This window comes from Diospyros lotus, chromosome 3, assembly GCF_014633365.1.
Source record: "Diospyros lotus cultivar Yz01 chromosome 3, ASM1463336v1, whole genome shotgun sequence".
NCBI classification, from domain to species: Eukaryota; Viridiplantae; Streptophyta; class Magnoliopsida; order Ericales; family Ebenaceae; genus Diospyros; species Diospyros lotus.
The window spans coordinates 39,480,061-39,498,354 of NC_068340.1; the positions used below are offsets into that span (position 1 = coordinate 39,480,061).

Sequence of the window (18,294 nt, forward strand, 5' to 3'; positions counted from 1 at the left end):
AGCTCAAAATAAATAATTTGTTATTGGGTGATAGAAATTGTGAATTATAGAATAGATAATAATTTTTTATAAATTTAAAATAATATTTATTTTTATGACATGGTAAGTAAACGTGGCAAACATCTATTGGCGAGATGTAACACCGATGACGCGAAGAAGAGACGAGACGATAAGCTGGCATATATATCGTCCACATCACCGTGATATATATATGTGTGCGTGTGTGAGCGCGCGCGTGTGTTCTTCTTCTGCTTGGGGATTTCAATTCTTCTTCTTCTTCTTCTTCTTCTTCGGTCTGAAGGACGAAAACCCATCGGAAGAAAGGCTCCGGCAGAGAGAGATTCATGCACAGAGAAATCTAGCCTCAACAGGTATTTTGTTTTTATGCATATTTTCTTCGTCGTATCCCAATTTTAGGGTTTATTTCGTTTATGCATACGGCTTCGTGATGCTATATAATTTGCCCTTGTTTGATCTGAATTTGAGTTTGCATTACTTGCCTTGGCATCTGGCAGCGCAAGTCGTGTTCGATCTGACGTGCTAATTCACATTAACGCCGGGTTCGGTTTTGAGGAGGCTTAGGTTCTTGGAAAATTCGGGGTGGCAGTGTGGAGGGTAGCCAAAATGATGAGGCTGCGAACCTATGCGGGGTTTAGCTTTGTGGCTACGCTGATGGTTATATACCATGCGTTTCACAGCAGGGGCCAGTTTTACCCCGCAATGGTGTATTTATCGACGTCCAAGATCAGTTTGGTGCTTCTTCTGAACATGGGTCTGGTTATCATGTGTATTTTATGGCAATTAACGAAGCGGGTCTTCCTTGGATCTCTGCGTGAAGCCGAGGTTGAGAGGCTGAATGAGCAATCGTTCCGGGAAGTGATGGAAATACTGTTTGCAATCACCATCTTCCGGCAAGACTTCTCTGTCACATTTCTGGCTATGGTCACGGCCCTTCTGTTAATTAAGGCTCTGCATTGGTTGGCTCAGAAGAGGGTTGAGTACATTGAAACAACGCCATCTGTTTCTATGTTGTCTCATGTCCGGATCGTGTCTTTTCTGGGAGTCCTCCTTCTCATAGACAGCCTCTTTTTGTACAATTCTGTTAAGTTTTTGCTAGAAACGCGACAAGCTTCGGTTTCTCTTTTTTTTGCATTCGAGTAAGTCTTTTACTTTTATGCAATAATCCTCGCTAGGTGGTTGTTGTTACTTTAATTTTGGATGATGATTTTTGAGATGAACGCCCAGGCCGAGCACCTATGCCGACAGGGGAGAATAGCTCAGCCTGTGCCTTCGGTAAAAAAAAAAAACACTGTCCCTAATTTTTGAGTAATCCTAAAAATTGAGTTAGCTGGAGATGGGTATAGGGTAGTATCTTGTATGTAGTCTCCATTCAAGAAATAGAATGCATCATACTGTGAAGCTAAGCATGAAACTAACTATGATATGCAGTTAGATCTACTTGTAGGTATAGGTTTGAAAATGCTCACTAGTAGCCTCGATCCTGCAACCACCTAGAATGACATGATTGACTGGAACTCCGATATGTTTGGGGAATTGGTTTATGGACAGACACTGAGGACGAGGGATATAAAACAAAGATGGTTAAATGAAGAAACATCACATTGAAAAATAGTAGGCACTGAATATCCATATCAAGAACAGATCTTCTTGGCTATTAGAGGCATGTTAGTATTTACTGTAATGGAAAGACCTTTGAATCTGAAGAGGATACATGTTTGTGCATAATATATGTTTTTTTTGTGTTTTTAAGAATTCTTTGGTCGGGGCTTATGTGAAAGTTGATGATGGAAGTGATGTCAGATATTGGTAAAATGGATTGGGCAGACCCCAAATGATTGGGATAAAAGGCTTGCTGAGTCGAGTGATATACTTGCGCTGTTGTTACACATGCCTATACAGATTTTGATGGTAGTATTTGTGCTGATATTTTTTTTGCTGGGTTCATCTTGAAGACTTAGTTATTTTCTATCTAATGTACTAATATTTGTTTTGTGTTTACAATAGGTAAAATTCAGAGTACTGTTCTGTAAGATAGTTCTAATGTACATCAACTTTCTAATTTGTATCAGGTATATGATACTTGCAACGACGACGGTGTCAACATTTATCAAATATGTTTTCTATGTCAGCGACATGCTTATGGAAGGGCAGTGGGAAAGAAAGGCAGTTTACACCTTTTACTTGGAACTTATTCGTGACTTGCTGCACTTGACCATGTATATGTGCTTCTTTCTAGTCATCTTTGTGTAAGTGATTTATCTAACCTGGACTATCAGCTTAGCTATGTTAGAATCATAATCTGGTAGCACTGGCAACACATTAACATGGGCATTGAGTACTTGGATCTATGTGCCCAAGCACATTGGATGTATGCTTGCATGCATGCACGTGTCTATTCATGATGTAATATGAACATTAGCATACTGCTTTCTTGTCTTGATGGTTTGTCGAACTTGCCCATGCACTTTTTACCACGAGATGATATGACTCCCACAATTCTTCCTTTACTTTCCCTTTTTAGGCCTTGATTCTTTAGTAGGTCTTTATCAAATGAGCACCCACACCTTGAAGAAGGTACCATTATGGAGTTGGATAATGTCGGGTAGCAACATTTGTTGGATATTTCAGACACATTAGCTACGGAACATATTAATATTTTTTTTTATTTATGAACAACTAGACACTTGGCAGACACTTATCCAGTACACACAGAATGTGTTGTATAGTTGAAGAAGATAAATTAAAATGTAGTGATAGCAATTAAATGCACAAACTTTTACATATTAGTTTTTCTCCTTCTAAGTTTTCAAATTTTTAAGGAGTATAAAACTTAAAATTTTTGTTTGCTAATGGAACTTTCTAACTTAATGCTTTCATGTATTTTTATAGAAATATGTATTTATTTCCTGTTATGCCTTGCCATATTATGTCTGATTTTTTTAGTTATAGAGTGGGAATGTTTTTGTTATGCTATCCATCTCACTTGTTGATAATTTTATATTTCATGAGGGGATGGTATTTAGTTGTGTTCTATTGTTTAGGAACTATGGCGTGCCTTTGCATTTGATTCGGGAGCTCTATGAAACATTTCGCAACTTTAAGGTTCGCGTTGCAGATTACATACGATACCGAAAGATAACGTCAAATATGAATGATCGTTTTCCAGATGCAACGCCCGAAGAGCTAAATGCGTGAGTTATCCACTTTATCTACATTGAATCTAGGCCTGCATATTAAATAATGCTGCTGCATTACTAATGTGATTTCTTGCTGATGCTCATGCAGAAGTGACGCAACCTGCATCATTTGTCGTGAGGAGATGACTATAGCCAAGAAATTAAGTTGCGGGCATCTGTTTCATGTGCACTGTCTCCGGTCATGGTTAGAGCGACAGCACACATGCCCTACTTGCAGAGCCCTTGTTACACCACCTGAAAGTGGGACTACTGCTTCTGGATCACAGGCAGACTCTCATCAGCAAGGTGATAATATTCTTTGGTTATTTCATTATGTTCAGCTGTCCCTGATATTTCCCTTTTTAACAAACTTAGTTTTTTAACTTATTCTATGGTTATTCCATCATGTTTAACATTATTGGACAATTTTGCAGTCCAGTAAAAGTTCTATTCAATGTAAAGTTTTCTGACTTGCTGAATCATTTGGCATTACCAGAGAAACTAAGACATCAGGGAGACAGAAAACAGCCGGGCAAAAAAGATAGGCAAAGAAGAACCAAAAGAGAGTGACAGGAAAAAAAATCAGGAGAGGGTGAAAGAGAGAGAAGAAAGAATGGACCAGCCCACATGCACACACACAGAGATAATCTATATGGTTTTGAAAGAAGAAAAATCTTTCAATATATAAATCGTACTTTGGTTTTTGTTTTTGGTTCTGAATTAGGCCACAAGGTTTGAATATTAAGTCTAGTCAAATATTTATTAACCTATTCATATTTCCATGTTCCATGTGCAAGAATAAATAAATGACGAAGTAGAAACATGTCTATCAAGATGACAAAACCATTCTTTATACTGTCAATAAGATCAATCATAACAAGCCCGACACTCTTACTTCAGAAATGTTTCGAAAAGCCCCAAAGAGTCCCTAATTAACACAAATGCAGACACGGACATGAAACAACATGACACTGACGCAATATAGAACTGATAAGGTGTTTTTAAAAAACTAGGATATGAAAGGGTAGGGACTGCTGAAATAATAAATTACATATCTTACTCATGCATTAAATAACTGACATTTACATAGCAAGAAGTAAATATTAGTGATAGCTTTTATAGAAAATGCTCTTTCCAAGGTTTGGGAATTTTAGATTCTTAATTAATAAATGAGAGAGGATCAATAAAATATATCTATATTATTTTTATTTCACTGTTGATTTTTAACTTATAATTTTAAAATTGTAAATTGGTTTTAGTTTAACTAATGAAACAATATTTCCTCCCATGATGTGCTTGTAGGGTGTCCAGCAATTAAAAATTTGAAAATTCATTCGACAGTGTCCAGTAGGTGTTCTACAAGTGTGTCTGATGGGTTTCCAAGACTGTATTTCACCTTCGTAGGAGTGTTTGTGCTGCTTTGAGACCAAAAATGAGTTTTTTTTTTTTTCAGGGAGAGGGGGATGCTGAGAACAAAGGAAGAGGATAAAGGGAATGAGTGATAGGGATGTTTTGATTTTAAAATAAAATTTACATTAGGTTTTATCTTGTCCCATTTTGATTTATTATAGTTGTTCAGATGATAGTATTTTATTTGATTTAGGGATTATAGTGTTATATTTGATTTTAGAGATTATAATCATATTTTGATTAGTTATCTTTTAATTGCCTATAAATAGGCAACATAATGCAACCTTTTATTGAGACTTGATGATTGAATATTCTTGATTTTCTTCCCTTGAAAATTTCTGTTTCTTTCTTGGTTCTCCTCTCCCTGCTTCTTCTTCTTCTTCTCTGTTTTCTGCTATTTTTTCTTCTTCATATTCTCTTCTTTTTCTTCTCTGTTTTCTGCTATTTTTCCCACTGCCGCAGCTAGGAGAATGTAGAAAACAGAAGAGGAAAGAGTGAAGGAGGAGACTTGGACAATAATATAGACTTGTTGGGGGGAGGGGGGTTGTGTACTCGGGGGGCTAACCTTTGCGCTTTTCTAAGCTTTTCTTGTTCTTAAATTAGAAGGCCATTTTATGTGTCCTATAAAAATCCTAATTGCAAGTAGTTGTATTTAAACTCCCTGTGCCTGTTGTAATGATAATTAACGTCCGATATTCCATCATTAAAATCTCAATAACTTCAAAAAATAAGAAGATACCGAACGGTAGACGAAAATGTACTCCACATTCAAGATATTTGGCTTCATCAAGAACTTAAATGGATCAGCAATGTTGCGTCGTATGACATTTTGTTGGGTCATTAAATTCTTAAACCTTGCTTCTGCAATTTCTCTAGCTGTATGTTTAATCTAACAAGTTGTTGAATCTAACTTCATGTGTTGAAAATCTTGGAAACTATTGGGTCAGGTACAGGGACAACAAGTACTTCTTCCCAGGGTTCAGCTGGAGACTCAGCAAATGAAACTATCAGCCAGCATCAGGCCAGACTCCAAGCTGCTGCTGCCGCTGCCTCAATATATGAGAGATCTATGGTTTATCCTTGTCCAAATACATTAGTGTGGTATATACTTCTTTAGCTTTTATATTTATGCTCTTTTTTTTTTTTTGGTTGGGGGGGGGGGGGGGGGGGTGCCTTATGGCATGCTAACTTTGGCTACTTGCATTGTTGTGGAAACATCAGCTTGGGGGCCTAATTGCGGGCCTTGTCCTGCAAAAGTGCTTTCCATGGGATTTTCCTGCATAAGGTGAAAGCTAGTGGTTTGGCTTTTACTTGTTGGGAACTTTAGGTCAGATGTCAAAATTAATGTTATCCCTTTTTTTTCCCGGCATTCTTGTTTCTATTTGTAAGCTTTTCAAGTGCTGGCACAATAACAACATGCTATTTCACCTGCCTAGCAAAAAAGTAGTTTATGCTATTTCACTTTGTTGGTGGACTTTACACACACAGGGAGGAAGGGAGAAATATTACCATTACACGGCAGCATAATCCTTGATTTCAGTTTAACCACTCTGAATTGGGCTTTACCCATCCAAGTTGCCTAATGATCCACCTAGTTGGGTTTATATACATGCTATTTCCCATCCTTATATATATGGAGAGAGAGGGAGGGAGGCAGGCAATCCTGATAGTAGTCAAGGAGCCCAAAATTTGAGAGGGTGAGGGACTGCATTGTTCATTGTTGGGGTGAAATCTTATTAAGTGGAGAAACATTAGCATTGCACAGCAAAAGATTCCAATGTTAAAACACCAAATTGTACTTTACATGTCTAAGGGTGTTTGTGATCCACCATACTTGGGTTTGTGTTGATTTGAGGTAATTTATTGAGCATCGAGGATGAGTGCCCTTTTCTTTTGTCTAATTTTCAACGACTTTTCACTTATTGATAAACGATGATTGATTTGTTAGTTAGTAATGGAAATTCAAGAAATGCCACTGGCTACTGTTTGACTGGGATTTTAGATCATTTTTAATGGATGGAACTAGGTTTTAGAGAGGAACAAAGTGTTCTGGGTCATGTTTAGCAGTCTCAGATCATTTTTAAGGTATGCTTTGTGCTACACCTGGTAGGATTTTGTATTATGTTTGCTCATGCTGGGAGAGTTCAGTCACAAATATCTATCTGCTGAAGTTTGAGGAGTGCTTATTAACACACACACACATACATACATATGATAAGACAGGAGAGGGGGTTGGGGAGCATTTAAGCAGATAAGTTTTCATAGGTTTGACTTTTCTCAAGAGTGAACATGTTGTAGGATAGATTTGCCCAATTCGTTAGCATTCTGAGGACAATTATATATCTTTATTTCACAATATCAACTATTTGATAGAATGCTACCGTATCAGTTATTTTCATTCATTACCGTCTCGTGAAATTTTTTTGTGTGAAGATGGGATTGGAACTTTATCTTATCATTCCCTCGCTAGATGGTTGCATCAAGAAGGTGCAGTGCCACTGACCCCAACTTAGTTAGGTTAAGGTGCAGTTGATGATGATGAAGATGACTTACAAAATACAGCTTATGCATTGTTCACATTATACTACTTGGGTAAACCTTGGCTGCTGGTTGATAGGGTTATATTTTCTCTGGTCTATGGCTGCATGGGCTAAAGAGGTGACGCCTAATATTGATGGCGGGGTCAGGAAAACTGTCACAAACAAGTAAAATGATTAGAAATGCAATTATTTGTTAAGATTCACTGAGATCTTTTATTATCTTTCAGAAAAAAGTTGATTTTTGTGGTTTCTATGTTTTGGTTCCTTCTGTGTTGTTCTGGTAAGAAAATGTATAGTGGTCATGAATTTTTGGCACTGTAATTCTAAATATGGTTGCAAGAATATGAGGCTAACAGAAGTTACTATTGAGTTCAGGTCCCCAGGATATGCTCTACTTCCCCAAGCATATGGACCTCAGGCTGACACTATCAATACAGATTCTAGTGGAGAACCATCATCAGCTGGAAGGCCGCAACAGCTTCCATTTGCAATCCACAGTGGTCCTGCCCCCATTTCCTTTCCTCAGTCTTCTCACTCCAGTTTCATTCCTCTTCTTTTTCCTGGTGCGGATGTGAACTATGGAGAGAGAGCTGGCATAAATCTAAGTGCACCAGACTCTCAGTTAGATGTGCAGAAAAGAATTCTTCAGAACCAGATTGAGGTATAGGCATCACGTGCTGTTCTCATAACATTATCTCCTCTTTCAAACAGTTCATCCTATATTTATTTGAACTCCTTTGTGTCCTTGATTTGACATTTTTGTAAATCATGATTCATCTTGAAGTCTACAATTCCTTCCCATCTAATTGTGTTTCTAGGGGTGAATCTTAGGAGGATAAGTTTGGAATTTTCCCTGATCATCACAAACTGCTACTTGTGTGTGTGCCCGCTTGTGTGCATTTGCATGTGTTAAAAGGGTCTTCAATGCATTAAACACGGTTTAAGATATGGATCCTATAGTATGCTCTGCCATATTGGTTGAATGAGGAAGTGGATATTCTATTAGTCAATTTTTTTTTTCTCTTCACAATGATATTGCTAGGGCATGGTTATTTCTTTAAAAAAGTGATATACTTCATCATCACGAGGAATAAAAAAGATAACCGAGTTGCTGCCTTAAAATGAGTGATGGGTTTTGACCACTTTAAAGTTAGGGTGGTGAGTATGGGATTGTACTGGACATTGCATCTGAATCAAGTTTAAAATTGTGACGAAGACAGCATTCCATCATAAAATTGTGAATCAAGTTATATAGTCTGAAATGTTAACAGTGCTTGGAGAAATATCTAATGTTTTTGCACTCATAGTGCAAAAACATTAGATATTTCTCCAAGCACTGTTAACATTTCAGACTATATAGATGTGTAAAAATGTTTCAAAAATCTTCTTAGTTCCTTACCAAAGTTTAACGACAATGATATTAATATGTGGTGCTCTAGATTCTAAGAACATATGTTCTCTCCTTTGACTGATCTGTGTAAAGGGACGAAATCTTCACAAACTTCAGTCCTGTGTAGGGTTGCACTTGGTCATATAATACTGACAATTGTTTTCTAAACTGAGTTAGCAGTCAATGGTGCCTTTATATGTGTTCTTTTTTGGTTCTCCTTTTTCTTTTTCTCCCAAGAGATTGCATTTGAGTATAAACAAAGTAAATTGGTTTATTGCATTGTTATAGTGATTATTGTCTCCTAATTTTGTTTAACAGGTCTTGCAAAACCAGCTCCAGCTTGTGCAAAATTTAAAATCTGAAAAAAGCGTGGACATTGGTGTGACAGCTACTTCAGACGGCCAAGACACGACAGTTGGATCATCATCATCAGCTGTTCCGGGTAGTGATCCGCATGGGGAGATTGAAGGGGCATAGAAGATTTAACTTGCCTTTGCATGAACGTGGACCTATTAGAGTGACTAGCGGCTGTGAATATAGGCCAAAAAGAGGGAAAAAATGTGACTGGCATGTCAGTTTTGCAAGTCATGGTGGGTATAGTTTTACCAGTTCTGGAGGTGTTGTACCCCTGTTATCATGTAGTCTATTCCTTATATTACAGAGAAGTCAAGGCGAATGAAAAATAATGCCCATTGCAGGAAACAATACAAGTTGTGCATGTTTGATGTTTAGACGTGACATACCCCTTAGCTGTCTTCTGATGTTTTCGGTCTCCTTTTTCCTCATAGCTGGCAGGACTATGGAGAGTATTTGAAACATTACTCCTTAGATCCTAGTAGAGATGATAGCTTTTCACCTTTTATTTTCCTCAGTTTAATTCATTTCAAGAAACTCTATTTTGAACTTGCATCATCTGTTCCAATTGTTTCTAGATGTTGATTTTGCACACAATTTTTAATCATGTTTTTGTTCAGAAACTTAAGTGAAAAAACTAGCACAAGCAAAATAAAAGCTTTCAGCTTCTATTTACAGGATCAGAGAGCCAATGGTATAACTAACTCCAGGTTGATCAAACTACTGTTAACCAAAATACAACCTCCAATGCAGAGGTTCCAGGTTCCCCCATATATTAAATTACGAACACTGATTGGGATCACGAAGTGTCTCAAGGAAAACACAATGTACACTTTGTCTCTTTCAAGTTGCCGCTATCTACCTCTCTAACTCTCACAAGAACTGTGGCAGCCTGCTCTTTGGTCTACATTCTCTATAATGCTTCTTCAAAATCCACCAACAAACAGCCATGGCTCATCCTGAATTGCTGGAGCCACGTGAGATTGAACTTGCAGTAGTCACCTGCAAAATTTCCATGTCCTTCAAATGCTTGCAACAAAGCAAAGATGGGAGTGTTTTTGTAGGGCAGAAAACCCCATGCAGCAGTATAAGATCATTGGTTTGATAATAGAATTTACATGTAGCTGTAACTCTCTGTACCGGGTGGGTCACTGGCAGAAGGGCCCATGACCAGATTTTATTGATGCCGGCCAACTAACTCCTCTGACAACCTACTGAATACTAATTTAACAGGGATACAAGCTACTACAGTGGGGCCAGATTCCCTTTTAATTAGCCCATCCACTTTGTTGCTACCTTGTTCGAAATCACTACCAAGATCCTCTTCCTGGCTAATGGAACACACAGTTTTCGTCTTCTGGTTGGAAGATAAGCTGATCATTTTTGGCAGCGTTCTTGAAAACTTCCTGTCTGTTTGAGGCCTCTTCATCATACCTGCCTTGTGACCAAAACTCCTCATGCTAGATTTCTTGGTTAGCATTTTCTTGTCTTGATCGACATACTGACACTGCTGCGCAGTTTCTTCGGCGTCCAGTGTCACTGATGGATGTGAGCGAGGGACCCGAAAATTGGCTGTTCTCCTGGCAGTTCTCCACATTGGAGTAAGTGGGGTATCGTTATCTAAAGTTTCGGGGTTAATACCATCAGCAGCTGAAAGAAAAATTTCAGATGAACCATTTTCCAGTGCTTCAACCTGGAGAGGGTGCCCTACTATTGCCTGACCATTTAACTTGCTCATCAGGGAAATCATAGGGACATGCTCTCTTTGATAGCTTGATTGGACCTTAAGATCCACATCTATCAACATGGATTTCATCCTGCCCCCAAAGCTTTGATGGCCTACAACAGGATGATCTAGGTAATGGCTTGAATCCTCCCAGTATCCTCTCGGTAGAGGTTGATCAGTCCAAGCCAACTCCCCCCAGTCAATCATATTAAGCGTCATATCATCTAAATCTTTGGATGTGGCTTTTGAGGTTAATAAGCAGCCTCGGTTGTCAAATGCTCTCCTTCGGGTTGTCAAGCTCTTTATAATTAGCTCATCACAACCATCGATATCCCTGTCTTCATGATTTATTCCATACATGGAACCACTTGAAACCCTTCCCCTTGGATCGATGGATCTTTTGGCAAGACCACGGTTATTCCTTTTCCCTTTCAGTTTCCATTTGGATACCCCCATATCAGATGACACAGGGTCATGAGAGTAAGACATCTTACTGGCAGACACCAAGTCATCAGGCTCCCCAATATTTATGTTTCCATATTGAAATCGTGCTCCAGACAGTTCCAGACATTTTGGTTCCAATTCTGTGACTGCAGCAAGTATCAGAACAACCAACAACAAATTAGGACGCCTCAAAACATAAATATCCAAAGAATAGTTATAAAAACAATCTGCTAAGGAGAGAGACTGATTCATGATGATTACTTATGTCTGATACATGGAAAAGTTAATAAATAATCAATAGCATTCTTGATGCCATTTTCATATCATCGGAGTTATTAACTCTCAAGGGGGGTGGTGATTTTATAGCAGTGGCGGCAAAGTGGCTTTGTTACCCATTCCATTAGGAACCGCAAGGAAGCAAAAGCAAATACAATCTATCAGGGGTGCCATCATACTACAAGGTGCAGTTCGATTGACAGAAAATAGCAACAGATAAAGAAGGGGGTAGGGAGCATGAGTAACTTAAAGAAGATAATATTCCCAACCATAAAAACCTTTATTATTGTATAATTCATGAAAATTATCCCATATAATTATATAAACTAAATCTTATCCTCTTCTGTTAACACTGTCTACTTACCAACTATACCAGTTTGACAGTTTGATCTCTACTCTAGAAATTCTTGGCCAGGTATCAGAAAAGGTTTAACGGGAAAGATTTTGCAAAGCTCTCAGTAAATTTCCGCAAAAATACAGCCATAACATATTCCAAAAATATGGAGAGACCTTCATACAATTTTTGAAAGTTAGTGAGGACAAACAGAAATTTTATCTGTGAAGAGGTTAACAGAATCACTAGATCAAGAACTTCCAATAAGCCTTACAAGCGTAATAAGGTGTATAAAATCTATAACATTCGACACAAAAAAAAAAAAAGAAAAAGAAAAAGGAATGACATTTCATCGATCGTTCCTGTAAAGAAATGGCCTCGTTCCACTTGAAGAGGGAGAAACAAGAAGTGACTGCATCTGTCTGCATATTTACCATGACCAACTGAATATGACCCAGTTATCTTTTATACTACAGTCGATTGCTGAAAAGCTCAACACCTCTCATCTCTTTATATCACCAACCATTCCTAATTTGAACAACTTTAATTGAATAATAATTATAATATTCAATTTATAATCACTTCAAATTTGCCTAAAGATGAGCAAAATAGTGGGGGCATGCGGGGTTGTAAGAAAACGAAAGGGAGAAAATAATGGTTATGGGGGACAATTTCTCCTCCAAATTAGGGTCTGGTTAGGGTCAAATCTACTTACTGGAAATGGCCAAGACTATGGTGAGCTATTGCCTATTGGGACATTAGCTACACCTAGAAAAAGATGGCAGTAGCAGCAACGAGCTAGCTGGTGCTTCACATGCCTTAATGTTGCACTAAAAACCAGAACCAGAGAGTGAGCATCTGATGATTGAGATGTCAATATAGGTGAACTCTGGTTGGGGTAAGAGTTGAGAGAAAGAGAATCAAATGAAAGAGAGATGATGCTGGTTGCAGCAGTGGGATATGATTGTGGTTCACATGCTTGTTCGTTGAAATTACTAGAGAGAGCGAATCAACAAGAGGAATCATTGTTGATGTCATAGGTGGTGTGGTGGTGGATTGAAGCAATCCATTCATGGTTGATGAAGGGCACAGTGAATGCTGCAGATTAGAGAAGAGGTCACAAAAATCTGAGCTGAGATTTCAGATTAGGGAGAGACAATTGTAGCAGTGGTCATATAGCCTCAGGTGGCAACAGTGGCACCAACAGCAATTCACCATACAATAAGCCACCTGACCATAGAATCATAACAACATCTTCATAAAGGCCACTAAAATAGCTTAAACGGCATACACCAGATATACCACCATCTATGTTGTCAAAATCAGTCCCTTCCAGCACCAACAGCTCACTGTCACAATATCCGCCCCCACCCCAAACAACACACACACACAAAGAGTAATTGATGATCATAATGCAGCCCTAGGCTTAGTTGAGTGAGAAACAATAAAAGGACATAATTCTAGACTCTATGTATTTCTTTTCCCTACTAGAACAACAAGAAGCCAGCCCCACATGGTGGGATAAAGGCTTGTGTTGTTACTAGAACCACGAGAGTTGGCCCGCCACTGGCACTAAATGAAAATGTAAGAAAAGAAAGAATAAGAGTTGAATCGCAAAGGGACAGGAAGTGAATTGAGGGAGGGGGGAACACAATGGTAGTTTAAAACTATATATATCCGTGAGGGTATATGGTGATGAACAAAAAATCATGGAAAGCATCAACTACACGTGAATAGTTGAAACTAGGAAAGGAGAGAGCCAGCAATCACCAGAGAGAGAGAGACACACACACACACACAATTAATGGAAAATTTCAAATTCTAATCAATGCATTCCTAATAGCTTGAAAACCCCTCTTTATAGTAAAGGTTTTAAGCCTTAATGCTGAAGTCCAAAGGACATGGCCATTGTTTAAGCTGACACTTTATTAATGAGCAATTATGAGAACAATGGAGGTAATGACATCACACTATGGACACAGGATCATGAAAATAATGGAAAGGCCAAAGTTGATAGTCGGTCTCTCTATCGTGATGGTTCCAGAAAATCCTGCACAAAATGGGCCTATCTCAGCCTAGACTGTTGGGGTTGGGTTGGACATCAATTTTATGGAGGCAATACAATTGGAGACCTCGTGTCTGTATGGCAAAGGGGTGACATGGCGAAACACTTCGGCAGTCATGAAAGTATGGAGATGGAATATGCCATCTGGTGAGTCTGGCAGCTGAAGAAACATCACATAAAACTTAATCCCCAGAAGAGGTGCAAAACTTGAATCCTGAAGGGAGAATTAAGTGATTCACGTGTGACTCAATCCTAGAGGGGAATACTGAGGGTTCACAAGCCACCTCAACAGGCTGGTATTTGAACATTCATACAGAGACTCAATCCCTAGAGGGAGACATAACGAATATCTGGACAGCGGATGTGGAAATGATCTGGGATGTCACCTCAATACATATGATACACATACTCACAATATCTATTGTCAAATAACACATTAAACCTCAAGTGTATGAAAAGGAATTTATAATACATATGAATAACTACTACATTTTGGACTTCTATTGAAAATCAAATAATATAAGGCTTAACACAGGCTTCACCGAGCCTAGGTGTTTTCCTATGATAGTAATGTAGATAGTTGCAGACACACATATATATATAGACACATACATGAAGATTGCTAGTGCTTTGTTATTTACCATGTAGTTTTTCTTCGTTCAAAGTTTTTCATAATAGGTCTTCTTGTATTCTTGAAAGCGTAGGTAGCCAAGTCATCTGAGCTAAACCTTTGGTTTTTGTTTTTGTTCTTTTCCTCATAAGTGTATTTGAGCTAAACTTAGGGCAAAGTCATTCAACTTTTGCTATATTTCATTAGCATTTACAATGTAATTGACATGCACGTTTCCTCATTTGAAATTGAATAACCCAATTAAAAATCCAACATGAAAGTATCTCAGAGGGAATTTGACATCAGGTACAAAGCACACAACTTATGCAAAGGGTGCAAGTTCACATTCACATGATTTAGATGGTCAAGGGCACACACATGAATGTGTAGGTAGATGATGGATAAAATAACAACGCTAACCTGAAAGTTGCAGCATCTCCTCATCTGCATCTGAATCACTGGAATCAGTCTCGGAGGAATCAGTTTCTGTACTTTCTGTAGATTCAGAGGTGCTATCTTCATTCAAAGCAGCAGGATGAGGACATTTACTCTCGTCAAAATGGTTAGGTGAAATTGCCATTTGATTTGAACAAATTTGTTTATCATCCGAGCAATCGCTAGACTCACCAAGAACAGACACACCACTGTTCCTCCTTGCATAATGTACCACTCCTGTCTGAGATTCTCCAGTCAAATGTGCTGGAACATCACCATTTCCATGGTGGAAGGAGTTACCAACTGGCAAGTTTCTGCTACTCTGTAGTACTTGAACAAGAGGACGACGCCTATCACGTCTCTTAACAAGGGATTCATCAGTTAATACATCATATGCCTTTCTTTTTTTGTCTAGAAAGTTGCTGTTGGCTTGATCTGTGTTTTCTGTGCTACATCTATTGCAAGGAAGAGCATGAGCATAATTTTCACCCTTAGGTTTATGAGACCCACTGGAAGTGACAGACGAAGATAACTTTTGCCTTGGAGGGGATATCCTGGGACCGATGTCCTGCAGACCTCTCATCCGCTGAGTTGCTTCAGAAATATCCTCAGTCCCAGGCAATTGACTTCCTTCTTTGACTTTTTTCCTATATGGAGGATGATTCAAGCTCTTATCCTCAAGGGATGAATCTAGTTTCGTGGAATGTGACTTGTTTACACGTTTGCCATTGCCATAGTTGGAGCATTCTAAAGATGCAAGTGGCTCCTCCTTAATAGCATCAGAAGATTTACTGCTGTTACCGTTACAAGAATAACCTGACTTACCATATTTTTTCTCCAGCAGTTGCTTCTCAAGTTCAAGAGCATGAAGAATAGCATCTTCACGACGTGCATATTTCTCTCTTTTCTTTGGAGGCATGCCCTGGGAAGATTCAGCCCTTTCAATACAATCATCAAACTCACCGCATCGGAATGCCTTCACACGCTTAGACTTCTCCAAATTGTACCAATCCCTGACAAAACATGACACAGGAAAGACCTTGAACAAAGACAGAGAACAAAGACATGATAAAACAACTAATGTTTCTTGAATACTCAATAATACAAAATAAATTGGCTAAGAATTGACTAGTGAGGAAGTATATATAATAAATATTACAGTATTTAATTGATAAATAAGATTAAAAATTTTGTCAATATTTGGAAACAAAAAGACTTGGTTAATCAGTGCCCCAATTAAGAAAAACCAAAATTCACTCTCAGGAATTTCTAGGGGTACAGGAAGTGTGACTTTGCAATTAGCATAATTATTTTCTGCAAGAAGTGGCCCGCCCTATCCATGAAAACTGAGTCACTCCTACCAGTGATGCAAATAATTTTATCCCTTCGAAAGAGGAAACCAGCACCTATTACTTCTCACCTTTTTGTTCTTCATTCCTCAATTTTGGTACTAACTGGTAAAACTAAAGATTTTGAGAGTTCAATCTATGTCTGTCAATCAAGAATGTTGGTCAAAATTACATCAAAAATTACTTATATAGTTAATATCCTCAGTAGATTTATTTTTATTTTAAGTGCATGTTGAACCCCTTTTACAAATTTTGGTAGTCACCTGTATAAGGTCAAAGCCTCACAAACTTTATTTCCATCTAGACAAAAGATCCAAACAACTTCTAGTCCAGATTCCAAGATGATTTTTCTTAAACGGAGAGTATATTTACCTAGAAAAGGTTTTCAAACTACAAACTCTTCAGTGAGGAAAGGGTGTCCCAGTGCAAGATGCTCCCACTTACCCAAGGGGTTTTGGTGGGGGGGGGGGGTGTTCTTTTGAACGTAACGAAGGAGCAAACTTATTGTTTGTTCACCCTCTGGAGTAAGTAAAGTAGATTAATTCATTAATCCATTAAAAAGATTTAGTGGCAATATATAGTGATGAAGCTGACTTAAGTTATATCAAGTTCATCTTAAATCCTAATGAAACCAAATTGTATTCTATTACTTTGTTCTCCAAGGCATATAGAAGAATGGCTGATTTAATTTATACATATTCCTCTAAAACTTGACATCTCTTCCCCTAAGGAAGGGTGCAGGGTGAAAAAAATTCATTTGAGGCTGAGTTCTGGCAATTTGGCCTGAATTGTCTGAGCCCTTGAGTCAAGTGGATGGGAAGGGGGAGGGTCACAATCCATTACAAAAAGAAATAATGGCGTACCTTCCAAACAAATAGTATATGCACAAACAATCCAGTAAACTAGTTAATCATCTTCAAATAAAATAAGTATGGTCAAAGTGTGGTGAGGATCAAATACCCACAAATTAATCAGAACAACTGCTTGTACAAAGACCTACAAATATGAAAACCACATTTGACTTACAGCAATCAGCTAGTGAACGTGGATGAGAAAATCAATACACAAAGTTTAATATCATATGCACGGCCCAAACTAGAAATGGTGGGGGGGAATAGGGAATTGGGATTAACAGACTTACACACTTGCATCTTCCCTTCCAAGAAGCTTGACTGGAGTCCCAGATCGCGGAGACATGAGATGAACTGCTGAGAGCTCCTCAGGACCCAGTATCTTGCCAGGCCACCATGACCCATTCCGTCGCCGAACCCAGACAATTGTTCCAACGCTGCAATCAACCACTCCTGTTAACTTGTCCGAATCCTGCATCTCTCTCTCTCTCTCTCTCTCTCTCTCTGCGTGTTCTTATGCTGCTTACAACAAAATTCTCAGTTCAGAGAGCTCTCCTTCTAGTCTCCGTCTCTTACAAGAGTATCGGCAATTCTTGACAAGCTCAGAAACCTAATTGTTCAATCTCTCTCTAAATCAAGCTCTGCGATCCGAGCAAATTGAACTCCCTTCACGATCCTAAAAAAATAGAACGAAAGACTCCTATTCCTCAACCACCAGAAAAGAAGAGAGCGAAATGACGATATTTCCATACGATCGGAAGACCACCACATTTGGAGGGTGCAAGGGGCGTGAATGGGGTCAAGGCTAGGGTTTCCATTCAAATTTGGGGATTTTTCATTCCCAATGTTTCTGGTACAATTCTACGGAGCGATGAGCGATCTGACTGAGGACATCGATAAAATTCAACTGTAAACCGACACAATTGGAGGATACAGTGGATACGTCGATTTTGGTTTAAGATTAGGGTTAGGGTTAGGGCTGTCATACAAATTTGGGAGAAATTCATTAACAACAATTTCAAAGATTAATTGGCAATTAGGTCCCTAATTCAAGCAAGTAATTAAATTGTACAGTGTGTTGGAAACGGACTGCGGGTTGACTCAAGCGATTGATCAGCCAAAACAAATCTGACAAATACGGTGCGGATATGTCCACCCGGTTTTGTTTCGAACCCGGCTCCGACTTTAAATTAGACTTTGGGTTTTTTTTTTTTTTTTTTATGGATACGATTTGCTGTCCAAATGTGCCACATATTTTATTATCTAAACTCTAAATCTTAAATATTAAATTTAAAATCTTAAAATATGTTAAT

General features: G+C 38.4%; 2 protein-coding genes across 4 annotated transcripts; one reads left to right on the forward strand and one right to left on the reverse strand.

Annotated features, from left to right (window-relative positions):
• Nucleotides 1–217: 217 nt before the first annotated feature.
• On the forward strand, nucleotides 218–9,446 carry LOC127797633 (ERAD-associated E3 ubiquitin-protein ligase HRD1B-like). Of its 2 annotated transcripts, XM_052330705.1 has the most exons (8): nucleotides 218–371; nucleotides 516–1,157; nucleotides 2,091–2,267; nucleotides 3,063–3,212; nucleotides 3,307–3,503; nucleotides 5,555–5,708; nucleotides 7,523–7,808; nucleotides 8,856–9,446. In XM_052330705.1, exons 2-8 carry the CDS (start codon nucleotides 625–627, stop codon nucleotides 9,012–9,014), a joined length of 1,656 nt encoding a protein of 551 aa, XP_052186665.1. In that variant the 5' UTR covers nucleotides 218–371; nucleotides 516–624; the 3' UTR covers nucleotides 9,015–9,446. The 2 variants fall into 2 exon arrangements, with proteins under 2 accessions (XP_052186665.1, XP_052186666.1); XM_052330706.1 differs by lacking the exon at nucleotides 516–1,157 and having other exon boundaries at nucleotides 247–371.
• Nucleotides 9,447–9,617: 171 nt separating this feature from the next.
• Nucleotides 9,618–18,006, reverse strand: LOC127797630 (uncharacterized protein At1g51745-like). Of its 2 annotated transcripts, XR_008022259.1 has the most exons (4): nucleotides 17,272–18,006; nucleotides 14,767–15,794; nucleotides 10,010–11,207; nucleotides 9,618–9,893 (listed from the first exon to the last, which is right to left on the reverse strand). XR_008022259.1 is itself a non-coding variant. In XM_052330702.1 (3 exons), exons 1-3 carry the CDS (start codon nucleotides 17,457–17,459, stop codon nucleotides 10,069–10,071), a joined length of 2,355 nt encoding a protein of 784 aa, XP_052186662.1. In that variant the 5' UTR covers nucleotides 17,460–18,006; the 3' UTR covers nucleotides 9,618–10,068. The 2 variants fall into 2 exon arrangements, 1 of the variants encoding a protein (XP_052186662.1); XM_052330702.1 differs by having other exon boundaries at nucleotides 9,618–11,207.
• Between the last annotated feature and the right edge of the window lie 288 nt (nucleotides 18,007–18,294).

What these genes read in the sequence shown, in the direction of transcription:
- LOC127797630 (XM_052330702.1), bottom strand. Translation starts at nt 17,459, where the DNA reads ATGCAGGATTCGGACAAGTTAACAGGAGTGGTTGATTGCAGCGTTGGA. An exon ending in GGAAGGGAAGATGCAAGTGT is followed by an intron (nt 15,795 to 17,271) that starts GTAAGTCTGTTA and finishes ATGTTTTGTCAG; the next exon opens with GGATTGGTACAATTTGGAGA. An exon ending in GGAGATGCTGCAACTTTCAG is followed by an intron (nt 11,208 to 14,766) that starts GTTAGCGTTGTT and finishes TACTTGCTGCAG; the next exon opens with TCACAGAATTGGAACCAAAA.
- LOC127797633 (XM_052330705.1), top strand. Translation starts at nt 625, where the DNA reads ATGATGAGGCTGCGAACCTATGCGGGGTTTAGCTTTGTGGCTACGCTG. An exon ending in TTCTTTCTAGTCATCTTTGT is followed by an intron (nt 2,268 to 3,062) that starts GTAAGTGATTTA and finishes TCTATTGTTTAG; the next exon opens with GAACTATGGCGTGCCTTTGC. An exon ending in GGCAGACTCTCATCAGCAAG is followed by an intron (nt 3,504 to 5,554) that starts GTGATAATATTC and finishes CTATTGGGTCAG; the next exon opens with GTACAGGGACAACAAGTACT.